The sequence below is a fragment of the Chiloscyllium plagiosum genome, chromosome 29 (assembly GCF_004010195.1).
Source record: "Chiloscyllium plagiosum isolate BGI_BamShark_2017 chromosome 29, ASM401019v2, whole genome shotgun sequence".
Lineage (NCBI taxonomy): Eukaryota > Metazoa > Chordata > Chondrichthyes > Orectolobiformes > Hemiscylliidae > Chiloscyllium > Chiloscyllium plagiosum.
In genome coordinates, this window is record NC_057738.1 from 16,694,038 (window position 1) to 16,713,071 (window position 19,034).

The 19,034-nt window shown below is 39.4% G+C and overlaps 1 protein-coding gene across 1 annotated transcript; it reads left to right on the top strand.

Annotated features, from left to right (window-relative positions):
- The first annotated feature begins 13 nt into the window (after nt 1–13).
- Nucleotides 14–10,116, top strand: LOC122564400 (gamma-glutamylcyclotransferase-like). Its single transcript, XM_043719210.1, has 4 exons — nt 14–337; nt 3,232–3,374; nt 8,952–9,087; nt 9,317–10,116. Exons 1-4 carry the CDS (start codon nt 14–16, stop codon nt 9,467–9,469), a joined length of 756 nt encoding a protein of 251 aa, XP_043575145.1. The 3' UTR covers nt 9,470–10,116.
- Nucleotides 10,117–19,034: the final 8,918 nt, after the last annotated feature.

The window sequence follows — 19,034 nt, forward strand, 5'->3', positions numbered from 1 at the left end:
ACCTCCATCAAACATGCGCACTGGCACGAGAACCACTCGCGGCCATTCCCCACCCCCATCCAGCCGGGACCGTGACTATATAAAGAGGGAGCGGCCGGCGCACAAACGTTGGTCAATCCTGATGAATAGATTGTTGTTGTTGTTGTGGTGGTGTATGATCGCCAACAGAAAACCCATTACCGCCATGACCGTGCCTCTGAACGACACAAAGCAGGTTCAGACTCCAGCCGGTGAGGGAGATTCCTTCTGCTATTTCGGTTACGGAAGTAACTTGTTGCGGGAGCGGTTGCAGCTTCAGACTTCTTCGGCTGTGCGGCTCGGTGTGGGCTACCTGAAGGTAAGTAAACAAGACATGGCTGCCTCCCTCCTTCACCGTTAACCCTGCTGACCGGGGTATGGTGCTGAGGGAGCACCCTTTTTTTTTTAAAATGATGAACTGAAACAACAAGCTGGGGATCTGAAATAGAAATAGAAACGGAGTGTTCTGTTGAAGAATCCCCGCACTGGGAAACGTTAACTCTGCCTCCCCTCTCCCGCTGATGCTGCCAAACTAGGGTGGCTCAGTGGTTCGTACTGCACCCTCGGGCGACTGTCCGGCTGGAGTTTGCATGTTCTGTACGTGGGTTTCCTCCCGCAGTCCAAAGATGTGCAGGTTAGGTGGGTTGGCAAAGATAAATTGCCCTTACTGTCCAGGGTTATGCAGGCAAGGTGGATCAGGCATAGGGTAGGGCTGGTGGATATGGGTGGTATGCTCTTCGGAGGGTAACTGTGTACTTGATGGGCCGAATGGCTTGCCTCCATACTGTAGCGATTCTAATATTTTATGATCTGTTGAGGTTTTCCAGCAATTTATATTATTGTTTGAGATTATTTTGTTTTGAAGATTGTTCAGGGGTGAGCAATCCCCTTGTTTGTTCCTCTTGTATTTAAAGTTTCCTTGCTGACTAGAGGCAGGTGTCAGTGTTTTAGCTACATGTGTTAAACGTGGTAGGTTTTATTGTTAATGTCTAGAATGGACCGTTCTGTTCATCTTTTGTATGAAGGGATCCTTGCCTGAAAAGTTTAATCTGGACCTTCCGCGGAGTAGCAGTCGTTGCTGGACTGCCGCTCGGCTTGATTTTCTTGCCCCTCCAACCCTGACCTTGCTCTGAAATTCTTTCCCAAGCTTTGGAATCCAATTCCCAAGATATGGAAGTGCTGGTGTTGGACTGGAGTGAACAAGATCAGAAGTCACAGGACACCAGGTTATAGCCCAACAGGTTTCTTTGAAATCACAAGCTTTCTGAGCCCTGTTCCTTTGTCAGGTGATGTGAAGAGAAACACCGACTCAGAATATAGGCAGAGATACCAAAAGGTCACATGCTAATAGTGAGTAAACTGTCGACAGGCTGAATAATAAATCTCTGCAGGTGATCAAGTGTCCAGCGATGTGAATAAAGTGTCAACGGCTGAATAGCAAGGGAAGTGATGACTTTGATTAATTGAGGCAGAGTGATAATTACAAAAAATTAAAAATAAGGTGTTGCTGGAGACAAACCAAATGGCTGGAATAACATGATAGGTGTAAGAGTCACAAGCCAAGGGTCTAACCAAAGTAACAAATAATCCAAAGCCAAGCAAACTAAGGTAGAGGTAGAAATTATCAAGGTGATGGTATCAAAATAGGGCAGTAAGGGAGATATCACAAATACAGAACAGTATGATGGGATTCACATGTAATGTGACATGAACCGAAGATCACGGTTGATGCAATCTTCGTGGGTACAGAATTTGGCTGTCAGTTTATGCTCAGTGATTCTGCATTGTTTACCTCAAAGACCACTTTGGAGGATGCTTAGTTGAAGATCAAAGGCTGAATGTCCTTGACTGCTGAACTGTTCCCAACTGGAATATTCCCTCAATCAACTGTGATCTTGGGTTCATGTTGTGTTACATATAACCCCACCACACTGTTTTGTATCTGTAAAATCTTTCCTATTGTCCCGTTTTGATACCATCACCTTGATAACTTATGATCTCTCTACCTTTAAATAGTTTGTACAGTTTTGGATTACCTATTACTTCTGACCAACTTCCCCAGAAACGTGGAATTGTCTCGTCGAGTACTCCATCGCAATATTGCAGAGAGAAGGTGGGGTGGAGGGTGAGGACAGGATGCGTCCACACTGCATGGCTATTGATGCTTTTTAAAAAATGGAAGTTCCAGTGTGAATAATAGATGGATCAGTGAACGGATGTCAGGAAGATGGGTCATGGCCCATGACAGTTGTGTGTGCATAGAATGAGCTGTCAGAGAAAGCGTGGAAGCTAGTACAATTATAACATCTGAACGTCACCTGGATGTCTACATGAATAGGAAGGGTTTAGAGGGATATGGGCCAAGTGCTGGCAAGTGGGACTAGATTTATATAAAACATCTGGTCAGTGTGGACAAGTTGGACCAAAGTGCTAAAACTCTTATGACTTTTGTATCGCAAGTTTCTTTTAATTAGTATGTTCATATCTATTTGCAGTATTTGTACAATATTGTTCTTGCTTGCACATATTCATATCATGTAATGGGATCCTACATCCTTTGTTGTCATTTTCAAACTACAGCCTAAAACGTAGTTTCCAACACATACATGTGTTATCTTCCTAATGTATTCAATGGGATAATGTTTGTAATATGGTTCAAGTGTTTTGACTCAATTGGAAGCTCTCAACATTTTGATTCTGTTTATTATGTGAATTGAGTGTAACAAGCTTTCCCATTGGCGAGCAAAACCACTTGGATCTGAACAAACAGGATGGAAAATATGGCAGTATTGAAGTGTTTCTTCATGCTTTTGTCTTTTCACTTCATAACAATTTTCACTTTTTTTGATTTATGACTTTTTAAAAAGTGTGTTGAGTCATTGAAGTCTTACAGAAAGAGGCCATTCAGCCCATCAAGTCTGCACTAACCCTCTTGATAGCATTGCTATCCCTGTAACCCCACATTTAACGCAGCCAATCCATCAAACCCATACATTGTTTAGACTGAAGGAGGAAACAGAAGGACTCAGCAGAAATCCATGCAGACACAAGAAGGTGCAAACTCCACACAGTCTCCCAAGGCTGGAATCAAATCTGGGTCCAAGGCACTGAGGCAGCAGTGCTAACCAGTGTGTCACCATGCCACCCTTTTGTTAAGGTATGGAATTCCCAATACTTTCTATTAATTTTCAACTTTCTCCCCCACCCCCCCAGGGCTATAAGCTTGCATTTGGTTTCCCTGATTTGCAAGACAGCAGATGGGGAGGAGGTGTTGCGACTATTATCCCAAGTCCTGAAGATGATGTATGGGGCGTTATATGGCGTTTGGAAGCTGCTGATCGGCCATCTTTAGATGAGCAAGTATTGTTTTATATATCTAGTCAGTATTTTCAAATAACATCTTCTGTTCTGAAGACTGTTCACAGGACCTGAAATGTTAACTCTGCTTTCTCCCCACAGACACTGCTATAACCTGCTGAGATTTTCCAGCATTTGTTTTTGTTCCTGATTTCCAGGATCTGCAATTTTTTTAATATATTTTCTCTTTTTAAATTTTTACTTTCTAGTAAGACTTGGAGATTAAATGGATGATGGCCTATCTCATTCAGTTTTGTTTTAAAATATGATTTGGGTTCCAGTTTGAGTCAGACATGCATGTGTATGTTTATGCATAGGGATCAATTTAGTCTCTATTTCAGACAGGTTCCAAGTATTCTTAAAACACTGTTTTATTGACCAAACTATATAAGTACATGTTGCAATGGATATTTTTTTTAATTTGCATGATACAGCTCTTTAGCCAAGGAGCAGTTAGCTAAAATTACCTTCTACTTCAGAGGATTCATCGGAGCTCCTCATGTAGTGCTAAGTGTTTTAAAGGGAAATTTTTCATCTATCAAACTGCAGCTCCCTGTTATTTTCCAGGCTTTACATAAATACCATTACGTATATCTGAGCAAAAAGTATTCATTTACTCAATTGACACTAAACCAATTAATTTACCTGCTGCTTAACTGTTTTAATTTGATTACTATTGCCATATGCCACCACTCAACCTCTCTACAGTCAGCTATGCCTCAACTGAGGGCCACACTCTCTCCGAACTCCAAAAGACCCCTTCTGTACTTTATCCTAAGGATTTACCTGCTCCTTGGATGCTGCCTGACCTGCTGTGCTTTTCCAGCACCACTCTAATCTAGACTCTGATCTCCAGCTTCTGCAGTCCTCACTTTGGCGTAGTTGATTTTAACCTTACTGTGAATCCTCTTGCAAGGATGCCTACCTTGAAGAAGTTCTCATCCGTTCTCTATAAGGATTTCAGTGAGTCTCTCTGTTACTGCAACCCCCAGGTCATCTCCTCTGCCCTGAAGCTCTTTGACCATGTCCTGAAACAGACTGTCGACCACAGCCACATCTGCTTCCTCAGTGCCTGCCTCCGTAACTAACTGATCCCACATGGACTCCGGACTACATTCAAACCGGCACAGTTTGGATCCAAACAGGACAACCAGTACAGACTACAAATTGAAAACACCAGCAACGTTCTCCTTCAGGATCCTCCGCTCCACACTCTCAGCCATGCGCCACTACCTAACCCCTCTATAGTCAGCTATGCCTCAACTGAGGGCCACACTCTCTCAGAACTGCAAAGGACCCCTGCTCCTCGGATGCTGACTGACCTGCTATGCTTTTTCATCAGCATTCTAATCTAGACTATCGTGATAATGTCAAGGTCTACTGTTGCTTCTGGCTAGAGACCTCAGCAAAAGATTATTTTGAAGTGAGGTGGGGCTGTTGTGGAGGAGAGAAAAGGTTGGGTAAATACAGTTATAATTATGTGAGAATGTACAGAAAAAAATCAAAAAGGTTAATAGAATGCTGGCCTTTTCATCAAGAGAATTAAAATACAAGAGGGTGGTAGTTATGCAAAACCTAATTGGGTCACATCTGGGGTACAATATGTGACTTGGATATCACATCATGGGGGGGTAGATTAGCCTTGAATGGAGCCTTCCAATGGTTGGGCAAATACAGGATGAGGAGATTAGACTGTAGAGATTTGGGAGTGAAACTTGTGAACAGGTCATCAATGTTTGAAACTGTCCTCTTTTTAAATAGCAATTGATATTAGATCGATTTGACAAGAATGGTTAGTTATTCTTAATAAGTCACCTATAGGACTAGCTATGATACTTCAGAGAATGCTGAGGAATTCAGGATGAAAAATGCTGAGGTACTGGTTACAATCACCCAGTCTTCGTTCAATAGTGGGATGGTTACAGAAGACTGAAGAATAACAAATGTTATATCCTAATTTGAATAAGCATGCAGCACAAGGATAAAAATAGCCACCACAGTCTAATCAATTGGAAGTTGCTACTGTGAAAGTGTGATTAAACATCTGTGAGATATATATTTGTAAAATAACTCCACCAAGTCACTCTTTACTTACACATGAACAGAGTCAGGCACCAAAGTGTCAGTATCTCTGAAACTCACACTTTTTAAAAAGAAAAGTATTTTTTTTCCTTTTATTAAACCCTATACTACTGCCAAACAGTGGTAAAACTCCCCCTTTTTAATCTGTCAGCCAGGGCTCCCTGATTGGGGCTGTTAATCTGGGCCAATCAGGGAACTCATTCTATAAGGTCCAGTTGGGTGACCTCATTGTAATCACTACAATTCATATCTTATCTTATTTTCAAAGTTTGGACTTTAAACTAGTAGCGAATGGATGTTGGTTTAGTTTTGTCAAGAGCTTTAAAATTACCTGGGTCATTATTTCCTGAACCGTGATTTTAAACTGGCATGTAACGCCTGGAGTGTTAATGGAAGTTTGTTTATACTATGAAGGTTGACAACTGGAGAAAGAAGACATCAAGCCATTAGCAAAGTAGAGTCTCTTGGATCAGCAAGTTATCGTTCTATAATTTTTAATTCAAAAGCTTTTTGGGCAGTTCAAGGGAGACTTGACTGGGGTCAGAAGTGAGTACAACTGCCCCAGAAAATGTTCAGAGCACTTAAAGAAATAGTTACTTTAGTGAAATCATGTATGACTGATATCTGATTATTATTGTGTTGATGAATGCATCTAGTTTGGAACACTGGACCAGGAGTGGTTGAACTCTGCATTTGATTAAAAGACTCATTTTAAGTCTCCGCTCTATTGGGTGAGTAGTCATGGAAACTGGCCCCAGACCTCACCAAACAGGAACTGAGTAGAGGCAGGTAAATCAAATGACAGAAAGGGAAAGATTTATCCCTATTTTTGAGCAACTGTAATGATGTTGGGCTTAATGGTGTTTTGTCTCTCTGTATCTTAATCTATCTTTATGTATATTTATTTCTTTTGTACAATAAACTTTTGTCTTCGTGCTGCAGATTTGGTTTTAAAAACTGTGCTTGTGTTTCAGTGAAAGGCCACTATGTTAAATTTCAAAGAATCAGGCGAAAATTAAGTCACATGGAGAATGTGTATTAATTGGGAAAAGCTGGCATGAATCTCTAAATGCAAATCCTTGATAAACGTACTGGAAATCCTGTTTTTCTGGATAGATTACTAACCTAGAATTGTGTGCGAGCAACACAATTAACCAAATTTGTGGAAGACGAACACTTTACAAGTATTATGAACTCTGAAAGGGGTAGACTTTGGAAGGAAATGTACAAGCTGGACAAGAAGTGTGAAAAGGTGCATTCTGTTGGAAGAACCAGGACAAGCAACAATGGGCGCAATTCATAAGGGGAAATGAAATCAACTGGAGGGTATGTCTTCAGAAATAATCGAAGACAGTAGATTGGGAAAGCAGTTAAAAAGACAAACTGAATTGTGCACTTTATAAATGGGAAGTGTGTGAAAGCTTCAGAGGATGCAGTAAAGATTTTTTTTGGCATGGACAGGTTGGACCGAGGGGTCTGTCTCCATGCTGTACATCTGAGAAAATTTATTTATGTAGCTCACCACTCATCTTGGCTCTTTTTGCCCTACCTCGGGCTCTTTTCACTTGGAATGAGAAAGAGGCAGGTATTAAGGGATATTAAAGTGGTGGCAGAGCCTATACTTTTGGTGTAGGTGGGGAGATGTCCCAAGTGAGTGAGTAGGCAACACAAAATGCATGCAGAGTTATAGTGTGGGATTGGGGTAGGTGAAAGTGAGTGGGGACATTGGTGCAGTTCAATGGTGAGAGTGATAGACAGCTTTTGAAGGGATGTGGGTAGAGTAGCAGAAATAGAGAGTGAAGGGTATCAGTCAGAAATTAGGAGCACTTGCACTCATAAATCCTGTGTTTGCTGGTATTGCTGTAGATCTGAGACTACATTGACTATTGCACAGGTGGCAACCTCTGACCAGGCTGGCATGGCCTGGTGTCATGGCCTCCATTGGTGGACTAGGAGGAAGGGAAAGTCTTGACTGTACCAGCTGAAAAGTGTAATGCTAGAAAAGCACAGCAGGTCAGGCAACATTCAAGGAGCAGGAGAATTGACGTTTCTGGCATAAACCCTTCATCAGGAATGCAGTCCTCACTTTCTCCTTGACCGTACCAGCCATCCATGAGGACTGTCAAGTCCTGTCTGTAAAGCGGGGCACCAATTTTCCCCTATCTGTGGCAAGTTTCTGGAGCTGTGCAGCGCAGTTCTGGATAATGCTTATCAAGTTCACAATAGACGTTTCAAGGCGGCCTGGATGCAAGGGATGCATGTCTTTTGACCGATATCCAATGAGTGGTGTGTAGTTCTGGAAATGGCACAAGGTAGGATTGGGATGGAATCATGTGAAGGGTGTCAAAAAAAGTGATTCAGGCCATTGTTTTAAGCAAGGTTTATCAAACTGGATGGTTTTTGATGCTCAGTTACTGTAGAAGATGAAGCTGGCCAGCTGTCTGATTGTAGATACATAGTTTGTGGTGTTGCTGCATTGTTTGCTGGGAAATTATTGTGTGAAGAATCTATGAAACTGCTCTGCTAGAACTTGTGTAAACTGTTTGAGTGACTTCATGAATGTATAACTCGTGAAAATAGTAATACTCAATACAAAGAAGGTGATGCCTTCCATAAACTCGTTTTGTTGGATGGAATTTTTTTCAAATGTAATCCTTCTACTCTTCAGTAAAGGATGAAAATATTGCACTCGCACTAAAATACAAATGTATGTGAACCATTTCCAGAAATTGTCCTATTTTAATTTCAACAACTGTAATTTTAGCTGAAGCTACAGTGCCTTGTGAAGTGGACAAAGTTCTTCAAGTAATACTGATTATTTTCTTTTTTTAAAACCGTAAGCTTTATAAACACATTTTCACCCATAAGTGTGAATTAAATCTCTATATTCTACAAAAGTATACTTTAATTTTAAATATCTAGTTTTATGTGTTTGGTTTATAATGCACAAAATGTGTGGTTATGGTGCTGTTGATGCTGTCTGAGATTGGACCATCATTAAGGGATGTTTTAATTTAGTGATGGATCTGGGGAATGGCAGTGAAGGACATGGGTTTGCAATTATATTTATTACATTGCAGTATTTGTTTTCTTTTGAATTTGCACTATTGTGCTTCTTGAAATTAACAATCATAATCATTTTATATTGTAAGGCTGGTGGGAAGCTTTAATTGTTGGGAAATAGTTTGAATTAAAGCTAATATATGGTTTTGTTATTACTTCTGATCCACAAGGGTAAAACAGACTAACACCTCTGATTTTATCACCTAATCCTTCGATGGAATCGAAGCCTTGTCACCATTTAGTGTTTCATTAAAAAGCTAAATCTATTCCCCACGACTCTATAAGAAAATGTTTGCAGTGATGGTTTCACGTCTGTTTTCTGTTTTATTTATGAACCATTTTGAAGTTGAAATGATTGGGTGGTTCGTAGTGATCCAAGAACGTGCAGAGACTGAACATCTGATTTTGTTTTTCCCTTTTCTTCCCAACAGTCAAGAGGGTGTGAAAATAGGACTATACAGTCCAATACAAGTTAAAATTCAACAAGAAAATACAGGAGAAGTATTATGTCAGACTTACCAAATGAATAATTTTAATTCTACCCTGCCATCTCCACTTTACAAAAAGGTAGGCTTGGAAAATTAAGGCTACCTCGTGGTAATCTATCTGCACAGCTTAGTGGAAAATTTGTTTTTGAGGTTATCCTTTGCAAACTGTGTACTTTCAAAACATTTTGATTTTAAAAGTTAGACCAGAGAAAAATATAACTATTTTGGTAAATAACAGCTTTCCATTTCATTAGCAACTTAGTTAAACAGATACTGCCTTACTTTCTCATTTATTTACTGTTTTGCAGGTAATTTGTACAGGTGCAAAACAGAATGGATTGCCGGCCGAATATATTAAGAAGTTGGATGCAATAAAAACAAATAATTACAATGAAACCACCCCATTTACAATCCAAATTAAAATGATATTGCATCACCTACAAAATGATACATCGGAATGAAAGATGTTTATTTTTGAAAAGTCATTGTCTGTGGCTACGATATAAATGTTTGAAACATGCTGAATCCTTAAGATTTTGTTGAATTGAATTTTGATCTAAAATTGTGAAAAGTTTATAAATCTGACAATAAATGTCATTCAAACTGTTGCACGTAATTAAAGTTAAAATGCAAACATTGTTACGCTAGATCAATAGAATTTAATTGCCTTTTTCAGCCATAACTCATCTGATGTCCAGTATTTGAAATGTGATATCTGTTTCTGCTTTTATTTTAAAATGCTGATCTTTGACAAATTCAGTCCTCAAGTTATAAATCTTTTTCTTAATTAGAAAAAGCCCAAGTAAGATTTATAGAGCATTGACAAAATGACCTGTATCCTAATGTTGACTCGAATTGGACTATATAGAAATTGACATCTTATCTGAGAAAATATTAACATTTTGTTGTCATTATTATCTCTTTTTTTTAGGATTTAGAAACCTCTTTTTAAAGATTTGTCTGATTCCATAATGGCTTTGTTAAATTTCTATTTATTAATTCTTTGTCAAAGTTGTCATAGGCTTGCCTAGGATTTTATTGAGAGAATTGCCTGGAATGTGAGTGTAACCATACTGAAGTTTTACATGTATTAAACATTTTATTCAAAGTTTGTGAGAAGATTTGTAGCTCAGGTGCTCGTTGTTGTGGTTCTGTTCGCTGAGCTGGGAATTTGTGTTGCAGACGTTTCATCCCCTGTCCAGGTGACATCCTCAGTGCTTGGGAACCTCTTGTGAAGCGCTTCTGTGATGTTTCCTCTGGCATTTATAGTGATTTGTACCTGCTGCTTCCAGTTGTCAGTTCCAGCTGTCTGCTGCGGTGGCCGGTATATTGGGTCTAGGTCGATGTGCTTATTGATTTTGAATCTGTGGATGAGTGCCATGCCTCTAGGAATTCCCTGGCTGTTCTCTGTTTGGCTTGTCCTGTAATAGTAGTGTAGTCCTAGTCAAACTCATGTTGCTTGTCATCTGAGTGTGTGGCTACTAAGGATAGCTGGTCATGTCGTTTTCGTGGCTAGTTGGTGTAATCTCCCACTGCAGATTTCATTCCTTTACTCTTCCTCATCTCCATCGAACTAATTCTGCATCCTGATATCCTACTATCCTATTTCAAAGCCATCTCTTAACTATTGCACCAATGCCATTCTTGATTTAAAGTGTCACCTCTATCTCTTTAACTAGCTTCCTATTCTTCTTGAGTGTCATATATCCCTCAATATTCAGGACCCAATCCTTGTTATCCTACAGCCGTGTCTCCATAATGTCTATCAGATTAGATTTATTTACTTCATTGTGTAGTATCAATTTGTTTATTTTCTTATTTTGTTACACATTTAGATATGGAGCCTTTGGTTTCATATTTTTATTATCTTTATTGTTTTATTCTGAGGATTTTTGCTCCCTCTATCCCTTCCTACTATTCCCTGATCCAAATTTTCCATAGTATTATATTTTCCCTTTTACCTTATCTCTATTCTTTGATAAACCACATCTTTTCACATGATCTCTTGGCTCCACTGTTCAGTTTCAGACTCTCTTTACTTCCCTATTTATAGGGTTTGCAATGGTTCAAGTGTAAACTGTACTAAATGAACAGCCTCCACGTTTCCCAGTACTGGTGCCAATGGCCTACAAATAGGAACCCACTTTAAGAGATGACTATGTAACTCGGAGACTCAAAGTTTAAGTACTCTATGCTAATTTGCATGCAGCTTAGGATAATAATACACAGACAACATCTTTAAGTTCTGCTTTATAATGTTATGCCCACCTCCTCATCCTCTCCATGCAGAAGCTTTTTACTAGTTCTACCTATGTTGTTGGTACCTACATGGACCATGACCACTGGTCTCCCCCTCATACAGCAAGTTTCTTTCCAATTCTGAGCAGATTCTCCAGTCAAGCAACACAGCAATGTGGACTCTCACAATTTGCTGTAGAGGATGGTACCAATTCATCCTCACTCTACTAAGTCTTCAATGGTTCCCCTTACTTGCCTCACTTGCAGTCACACACTCCTGTCCTAACCATCAACTACTCAAAAGACCCTCTCCTAAGTAGTGTTACTATCTCCTGGTACAGTGAATCCAGGAGACAGTAACTCCTTCACTGTTCCATCATAAATGTTTAGTTGAAGCTGCCTGAACTTCAAATACTTTCAGCGAGAGTATTTGTCCTAGATCACAATAGTATCCAGAAGCTCCCACATGCTGCAGTCTTGATACATTATATGTTGTGCCATCATTAATGGATTTCAATTGTTCAGTTATATTATTCACTTGTTTATGTTTCCTTTTAACTAATTTATCAACAAGACGAAATTACAGTAAACCCTTTATTAACTGGCACCTATGGGATCAGGAATGTGCTGATTGATCAAACATAACAGTGACCAGGTGAAATTTCGAGACATCAACATCCCTCAAAATATCAATGCAAAAACACACTAAGTAATAGAAACACAATGCAGAGGGTATACAAGTCACTGTTATACTTTATTTACAGCATACAAGGACATTCCTGTAGATTGCAGAATTTGATGTGTACAAGTTTTGCCAGTTTATCAAGAGTACCAGTTGATAAGGAGCCAGTAAAAACAAAGTTTGCTGTACTATGTTAAAATTTAAGAATGGAAAAGACCTTAACCACGAACCAAAACTCACTAAACTGCTAGCTCCTTTCTCTACTTTGGCAGAATATTACACACGTAAGGGTATTTTTATTACGCAACCAGTACTGCCTGCTTGAATCAACTCCTATGCATATCCAGGATCAACATCCAAAAGGCTTGAAACTTAGAAGCACTGGGTGCATAGGCCTCAGAAGCTCATTTGTGGTAGCCACTTAAGAAACCAGAGCTATAATCCACATGCTAACATCCATTGCCATGTGCATGGACCATCAGAAACCATACAGCTTAGGAGGAACGTTCACAATAATACCTTGAATAACAGTGACACACCCTGTCTTCATGAAGTTACAGAAAATTTCTCAGAAATACTAGACAACCAAGGCATTTGTGAAAGAGCTTGTGAAGAACTGACAGTAATTGATATTAATAAAGAAATAACACTTGAAAATATATCTGGGTTGAAAATTGATAAATTACCTGGACCAGATAAGCTACATCCCAGAGCATTAAAGGAGGCGGCTATAGAGATAATGAATTATTACTTATATTTAAAAATTCTATAATTGCCGTAAGGGTTCCTGCAGTCTGGAAAGTAGCAAACGTAACTCCATTATTTAGGGAAGGAGAGAGAATGTTTAAATAACTAGGGATGTGTTAGTTTAATATTTGTGGTAGGGAAAGTGTTAGAACTGACTATGATTAACACGATAGCTGGACATTTAGGAAAATAATGGCAAAATTTGGTTTTCGAATGGGAAATAATGTTTGGTAAACTTCTTGGACTTTTTAAAAGACGTTACTTATAGACTAGATAAAGGAGAACTATTGAATGTACTTCATTTTGATTTTCAGAAGGCCTTTTATAAGGTCCCACACAGAGATTATCAAACAAAATTTGAGTGGATGGGTTGGAAATAATACAGTAATATGGATTGAAAACTGGTTACTAGATGGAAAATTGGATAACTGAAGCCTCTGATGATCCACCATGTGTGAAATCCAGCCTAGAGCACTATGTTACAACAAACCACCTGAAAGGACATGTGAAAGTTATCTCTGAGACAGGTGTTCCAAGGAGAAGCTATCTCACACAGATTTTTCCATTTTTCTTGCAAAAGTAGAGAACTCCCTATTTCCGATAAGAGATTCAAATTAAAGGTTTTTCAGAAATGCAGAGCCATATTTCCAGTCTGACAGTTTTTCCAAAACAGAGGACTATTGAAGGAAGCCAAACCACCCCGTCCCTTTCCACAGCAGTCAGCTGCTGTACTCTGAAATGTAAAGGTCCAGAATCACAGACAGCCACTTTGACACCTTATTAAGTATATAAGGTAAGGGGGGAGTAGAAGGGTGCCTTATGGGTCTGGTGCCATGATGCAAAATAGTAAAAGGGACAGGTAACTGACACAGTGTTTGGTATAGGTTAAAGTGGGTTGGCAAAATTGGGTTCTGCAGAGGTGAGGGAGGGCAGATGTTGGATTATGAAGATCAGGTCTGGTGGTGGGGTCATGGGAATAGCATGGGGGTGAAAGGTGGATGGAGGGAGATCGGGTCCAGAGCCAGGAAAGGGAGACCAGATCCCAGAGAGATGGTGGATGTAAATTGTGTCCAGAGTGGGAAAAGTGGGGCACCTAGGAGAGGGTGCACCACCAGGGCAAATACAACATGATCCCAACCAATACTTACCAGAAGTCTTACACTGCAGCCACTCCATACTCAAGCGAGACAGACCACGGTGGCCCAGTGGTTAGCACTGCTGCCTCACAGCGCCAGAGACCCGGGTTCAATTCCCGCCTCAGGCGACTGACTATGTGGAGTTTGCACGTTCTCCCCGTGTCTGCGTGGGTTTCCTCCGGGTGCTCCGGTTTCCTTCCACAGTCCAAAGATGTGCAGGTCAGGTGAATTGGCCAGGCTAAATTGCCCGTTGTGTTAGGTAGGGGGTAAATGTAGGGGTATGGGTGGGTTGCGCTTCGGCGGGGCGGTGTGGACTTGTTGGGCCGAAGGGCCTGTTTCCACACTGTATGTAATCTAATCTAAAAAAAACAACAGGAACACAACAAATGGTGCTTCCCACCAGAAAATGAAGCACACAACTTGCCACTATGGACAATTCATCAGAAAAAGGAACAGCTAGTGTTCATCTTCACTCCTAAGAGGAAAGCACACATCTAGCACTGGTCCTACCCATTCTCCAGAGGGCTGAAAGAAATGTTTGATGCTGAAGTTCCACAAAAAGAAACATGGTGGGTAGGGGAGTGAGATACAGCTTAATGAGTAAAAACTTAAGCTTTTTAATGAATGGAAAAATAATGATTGGAAGGAGTAAACATTGGGGATAGGATGAATACTTGTGAGGAGGTGTAGTATAAGGTAGCATCTATCAATAGGATAGCTCATGCAACACACAAAGTGATGTCAGGTCATGTGGCAAAGTATGGAACAAAATTTACTGTATAATAGCCATGGAGAATTTTTCCTGTGCTGCATATATAGTACATAATTTATTGAATAATTCAGGTTACCAAGACCTGCTCCATGTTCATCTCCCAGCACACTTGCAATTGTTGAGGGCTTAATAATTGCCAGGATATGCTGGAGAACATTTAGCTCTCCACCCTGGAGGCTCCCTGCCTCTATTCTTGATGAAGGGCTTTTGCCTGAAACATCAATTTTCTGGCTCCTTGAATGCTGCCTGCCCTGCTGTGTTTTTCCAGCACCACTCTGGTCTAAACTCTGGTTTCCAGCATCTGCAGCCCTCACTTTTGCCATGCTGGAAAACTCCCCAACTCTAAAGACTGTACCTCATACTATAAAGCACTCATTCAAGAAGAGATTGTGCCATCTGTAATAATTATATATTCAATAAGTGAAAGGCTAGTTCTTCCGTGGAGGCATAGTCCACTGGAGATGTGGTGACACACAACCTCTGTGTATCCCATGTTAAAAATCAAAACTGAATTTGTGCCTTTTATAAAGTTTTAGGAAGGTTGAAGCATGAGAGGGGCCTTGATCTTTGAGTTCTGCTATTGAACGGCAGGACAACCATGGGTAGTTGGAAAGGACACACCACGGTCATTCCTAGGCCAGTGGAGGAAGAACCTAAGGTCATGAATATGAATGTCAGTGGTGCCTCTGTCCTCTGACAACTTCTTTGGAAATTAAAGTTTTCACAATAACTTGCTCCTTGTTCAAATGCAGCAGGGTTGCCTCCGCGGTTATGTTCTGATGTGGGACTATCAATGAGTAAGTGTCATGCTTCTTTGGTGCAGACTTAATAGCCTAGATTTCCTTCATTCCTTCTTTCAGTTTAAAAGAAGTAGTAAATTACAATTCTCCAGGAAATGATGCAAAAGTAAATGGCAATTTAGGTGCAGAAATGAAAACACATCAAAGGTTTAGCAACAAAGTAACTGAACAAGTTTGTTCCTTTAAACTTACTTTCACTTGCAGTATAGTACCAGATTTATGGTAGTGCATATAAATAGCATGAAATGCGAAACATGGCATTTTCAAATCATTAATGTGCTCCAATGACATTGGTCAGGGCAAATTCCACCCCAGGAGGAACATATCCTTGTTCTATTTTTCATCCCCTTTCTATTTCTACCATAATCTAATAAAAGATTGCAAGAAATCCAGGCCAGATAAGACAGTCATAACTTGCTAAGATATAAGTATGTAAAACATTAATAACATAATAAATAGGAGCAGGGGCAGGTAATTCAGATCCTCAAACCTGAATTCAATAAGATCATAAGTGATCTTCCCCAGGTCTAAATACTACCAGCTCCTCAAAACTCTTAACTCCATGATATGTGAAATATCTATCTATCTCCTCTAAACAGTTTCAGTGATCTAGCCTCCACACTCTTTGGGATAGAGAATTCCACACATGCACTACCCACTGAGAGAAGAAATTCCTTTATGTATCAGTTTAACTGAATGTCTCTTTATTCTGTAACCATGTCCCCTAGTTCGAGGTTCTATTGTAGAAGCATCTTCTTAACAACAAACCTGCCAAGCCTCCTTAGAATCTTATATGTCTCAATAAGATTGTCCTCATTCTTCTAACTGGTAATTGATAAAGACCTAATATATTTAGGTGTTCTTGATAAGTCAACCCCTACATTCCAGTAATCAGCTTTTGAACATCCTCCAATGCCAATATATCATTTCTTAAATACATAAACCAAAACTGTACAGAGTACCCCAGGTGTGGCATCACCACCATAATGTACTCTAGTAATAATAATTGGAACTTTCACCTCTTATCCATAAAGGCCAAAATTCTATCTGCTTTCTCAATTAGTTGCTGTACCTGCATGCTAACATTATGTGCTCCATGTATAGGAATGTTCAGATTCCTCCATGCTACATTTTTTGGAGTCTATTTCCTGTAAAGAATATTATTTTTTATTGTCCTATATTTTTGATTGTGTACTGAAATGGAAAAAAAGACTATTTTAAAAACTAACTATTATGGCGGGATAGCTGCACTTTTTAAAAGTAAGCAACATATTGTTGTAAGTACATACAGTAAATGCTGTTTACACCATTGTATGTTCACCAGTCAGGGCAATTGAGTTACAAATAAACTGACACAGGGGGTGTGCACAAAATGAAATTTGGCAGCAACAATTTGCTGATTGGTTTGTAGAGTTGTGACCAAATGTCAATGACAAAAGCTTTCTGCCTTCCAACAACAATGTGATTGACTCCCAGATAACTAAATAACTTGAGGGTATGAACAAGATGGCCAGAACCATCTGATTTCAATAAAGTATGGTGTTGTCACTGTCTCTGCAAAAAAAAACACCTGAAGCCTGAAGAAAGCCAATTCATTTTCCCTCAACATTTGCTGTTGCATTTAATCAATGATTTGGAGACTTAAGTTGTGAACCAGACACTCTATGCCTCCTGCAAGGAAGTGGAAGTACCTGGAGAAGGATGAGCGAGGAGCAACAAGTTCTGGCAAGACAACAAGATCATCTTAGCAAACTGTATGAAAGGACCATTGAATGCCTTGCCAGTTTCTTTCTCATGAAAAAAAATTTTTGTGCATCTGTCTTTGTGTGTATTGTGGATTTCATAAGGGATTTACTTTTTACCAATGGAGCTGTATATCAATGTTTCATAATTGCTTACCTATAACTAAAATCTATTTATTTGTAATTAATAGTCATTCTTCTTAATTAGAAAAATCTGGATCATACTTTCCATTAACTTGGGTCTTAAAAGACTGAGAAATTGGGAAATGTTGCAAACTTGGATAATATCTTTAATTTCTGTGATGACTCTGGGAATAGTGGGCCTTAATTTCCAGCATATTACCCCAGTGAGGCATGACATTCCTTCTAAGTCTACCTTTTGATTCTCCCTGTAAAAGTGCATGATCTCACACTTTCCTACATTACAATCTATCTGCCAAAATTTGTCCACTCACTCAACCTTTATACTATTGTATGTCCTCATTACAGCATCCTCTCCCATCTATTTTTGTATTGTCAGCAAATTTGAATACACTGTACACTGCCCCTCCTGCAAGTCATAAAAACTAAATAATCGAGGTCCTAGGACTGATAATACGTGAGATTGCACTAGTTACATCCTTGCAACTGAAAAAACCCCAGTAATTTTGACTCTCTGTCTTCTGTGTATTAACCAGCCCTTAATTAATGCTCATACATTACCTAAATACCATGCGCTCCTATCTTGTGCAGTGGGCTTTTATGTGGCACCTTATTGACTGCTATCTGGAAATCTGGATATACTATATCTACTGATTCGCTTTTAGCAATTCTGCTTGTTCTACCGTCAAAGAACTCTGGTAAACTTGTAAAATATGATTTCTTTTTCACAGAACTATGTTGGCTCTGTTTGATTGTGTAAAGCTTTTCTAAATATCCTGCTATTTCTTCTTTAGTAATGGACTCTCACATTTTTCCAACAGATGTTAGGTTGACTGGCCTATAGTTTCTGGGTTTGTCTCCATCCCTTTTTAAACAAAGGTAGAACAACATAGCACATGCTTTACAATTCACTGGGATCCTCCAGCATTCCAGTGAGTTTTGGATTATTTCAACTAATGTCTTCACCATCTCTGCCGCCACTTCCTTCAAAGTCCTTGGATGCTCCAAGTCCTGGTCACTTGTTTACTTCAGTCTCAATAATTTATCAAATACTTTGTTACTTGTGGTAGAGACTTTACAAGGTCTTTCCTACACTTTGCCGATCTGATATATTTATATGGGTAATATGTCCTTCACTGTGAAGACTGCTAAAAAATATTAGTTGAAACTATCTGCCATTTTGCTGTTCCCTCATTGTCAATTCTCCAGTCACATCTGCAATGGAATCTACTTTCAGTCTAGTTACTCTCTTTTATGCATCCATAGAAGATCCAGCTGTTTGTTTTTATATTTTTTGCCAATTCACTTCTATAATTAATTTTCTCCCTCTCTATTAACTTTTTTAGTCATCCCCTGCTTGTTCCCAGAAGATTCCCAATCTCCATGCCAATCATCAATTTTCAATTTTTTGTACGCCCTAGTTTTTGATTGAATATTCTCCTTGACATCCTTTCTTATCCACATGTGGTTTGTCTTTACGTATAAGAGTAATTCCAATAACTTGTAAATGCCTTAAGATTTCCAACTTTCAAATGTTTATTCTAAGCTTAGGTCATGATTACTGTATACTTCTACCATCTTGGTAGCATTAAAATTTCACACCAGTTTCAAGTAATCCAGCTAATTACAGTGAAGCAGTAGGTCTGTTCTCAGTAAAGAGTAATGCAAAATCATAATTTATTCTTGTACTCTGTGGAAAAAAATCTGTTATCAAAAGTGTCAATTAAGACACATATTCGACTACGTCTCCCCATGTTATTGGGAAGAT